General features: G+C 33.3%; 1 protein-coding gene across 1 annotated transcript; it reads left to right on the top strand.

Moving 5' to 3' along the window:
* The first annotated feature begins 959 nt into the window (after window positions 1-959).
* Window positions 960-2354, top strand: LOC107699472 (TYRO protein tyrosine kinase-binding protein-like). Its single transcript, XM_016500724.1, has 5 exons — window positions 960-1005; window positions 1718-1738; window positions 1841-1999; window positions 2087-2151; window positions 2298-2354. Exons 1-5 carry the CDS (start codon window positions 960-962, stop codon window positions 2352-2354), a joined length of 348 nt encoding a protein of 115 aa, XP_016356210.1.
* Window positions 2355-2594: the final 240 nt, after the last annotated feature.

The following is a 2594-nucleotide window of genomic DNA, read 5'->3' as shown; positions in this document are numbered from 1 at the left end:
TAAACAATAAAATAGTATACCACCAATGACCATTGACATGTATTTGCAATTTTTTTAAACACAATCAATGCATAAATATAACCATCACAAATCCTTCTTCTTCTTCTTTTCTTTTAAAGTTATGTAACTAGACGATAATAATCTTTGAAAAGCACATGTGCTTTAAGATACTGTAAGGCAAAGGTCATTTATCTGTCAGACTGAGCTTCAGGAAAAAACCTAACAATCCTCATCAATTTGTTTGTCTACTAAACAAGGCAGGTCTTCGGGTGAAACTGAACTACACTCTCCTGTATCACTAATTTAAAGACCAACATCCTTTTTTAAATAAAATGATATTGTGAGTAGAACAGGATATATGTTTTGCTTTCTACCTGTTTGGGGTTATCAGATACTGGCTTTAGTAGTCACATCCTGTGCTGTGAGGCTTTTAACCACATTAACACCCAGGTCCCTCTTACTAGCCTCTTGCTCACATATCTAACTTACTGCGAAGTGAAACTACATTTACTAAGAAGGACATTAAAAAAAAACACACATTTATATTTGGAGTTGCATGTCATGTAAATCAACGGTATGCTCAGATTTAGTTTTCAATTTAACTTTGTACTTTAAACCTAGATATAAATATTAAAATGTTGACAGGACAAAATGTAAACAAATTAAGTACTGAATTAGGTTAAGTGTGTGTGTGTGTGTGTGTGTGTGTGTGGGTGAGAGAGCGAGGGATCGCACATCAGCACATGTAGCTCCTCCCCAGTATCCTTTGGTTCTATTTTGATGGATGGTGATAAGTCATCAGCACATACTCTGTGATTTTTCCACACACAGACAATTTCCATATCATTCAGTCTCATATTCAAGGTGTTTTAGCTCACGGGCAATAAAGGCATTTTGTGCACTTCTCAAGTCAGGGCTACACCAACCCTGAGCAATTCTCTCCTAAACCTGCACTCATTATGAGAAGGACTGTATACATAATGGTCCCCATGAATGGACTATTCGGTGAGTACAATTTACAAGCATTCACATACTTAGTAAGGTTTTAAGCTTGAATAAATTTTTTTGTATTGTTCTTCACAAATCCTCAGCATTGAAATGATCAGTTTGCTTTGGAGTCAGTAATACTTTGGTGGATATTTCCTGAAGCACAATTTGGGACATTTTCAAAGCTTAAACACAGATTTTAGCATCATTTTCTCTACAAAAATCAACAAGACAAAAGATGCTAATTCAATAGCTATGTAGAAAAAGCTTTCTACACATAAATACACATCATGCACATATTATTATGTTATATATTATTATTTTATATTATAAGTTACACACCACTGTATGAGTAGTGTTGTATTTTCTGCATCATATACTTTTTGTGTATTCTAAAATAAATATGTATATAATATATTATTAAGTATATACTGTATAATGTCTGTAGTATTATATCATGATTAGATTTTTATTTCTGGATAAACCTGCCAAGAAAGAAATTCAGCAAATATAAATATAAATAGGGTGTATCAGTTTAATGGGATTGCGAAAAACTGAATTGCAGAAATATTTGTGTATGTTTGTGTGTGTTTGTGTTGATTTATATGTACTCAGTGTTTAATGCAAGAAATCGAGAGGAAATGGCATTTGCAATTCGGTTGGTTGACTTGTGAACACGTTATGATAAAATCTTCTCTTCCCTCTCTTCCTTTCTTACTTTCATCAGCAGGATTTGTTGAGGGGAATCAAGGTAATAATTCCTTCATACATATCTGAAATTCAGTTTGTTTGTTTGTTTTCTTGTTTTGGCATATTATAGAGTGAATGTGCCATTGTATTTTCTGATTCTCAGACTGCAGTTCATGTTACCAGTTGGACATTGGAGTGGCTATTGGGATCATCACTTGTGACATCATCCTCACACTCCTCATCGCTCTCTCAGTCTACTGTTTCGTTTCCCATCACAAAAGAAAAGGCAGTTTACATACACATGCCAGATGCTGTGCGTCAGGTATGCCTGCTTGTAAGAGAAATCAAAACTATGTTATTATTACGCGTGTTCCAGTCAACATGACATAATATTTTTCTGATGTTTAAGGTAGAACAAAAACTCACCAGCCATCAATGAGGCCAAAGACGATTGAAGTGGAATCACCTTATCAGGTAAATTGAGCAATATCACTTATGTATTTAACTACAAAACTAAAAACAAAGTTGTATTTATAATAAATGCAACATATTTGTGAGATACTTTTGGTTAAATCTCTCGAATCATCTGAATCTATTTTTTTTTCATAATGGTTTGATAGGAACTTTATGGAGTCCAACCAGATATATACAGTGATCTTCAGCAGTATCGGAAATGAGGTGACTATGTGACATGTAGTCTTGGGTCTTGTGCAAACCTGAGAATATTTGTAGTTTGCATACGTTTTTAAACTGTCACAAATGTGTATTTGGCATACATAAGCTACAATCATTGATTTATATATATTTTTTTTTTTAATCCATGTGATTGGTCATGTGGCGTATATACAAACCATAAATAAAAATATATTTTCATAGTTTGTGAAAAGGAAATTATCTTCAAGAATTTGTAGTTTTTA

The sequence above is a fragment of the Sinocyclocheilus anshuiensis genome, unplaced genomic scaffold (genome assembly GCF_001515605.1).
Source record: "Sinocyclocheilus anshuiensis isolate Anshui unplaced genomic scaffold, SAMN03320099.WGS_v1.1 scaffold670, whole genome shotgun sequence".
NCBI classification, from domain to species: Eukaryota; Metazoa; Chordata; class Actinopteri; order Cypriniformes; family Cyprinidae; genus Sinocyclocheilus; species Sinocyclocheilus anshuiensis.
This window is presented reverse-complemented; position numbering and strand designations above follow the sequence as displayed.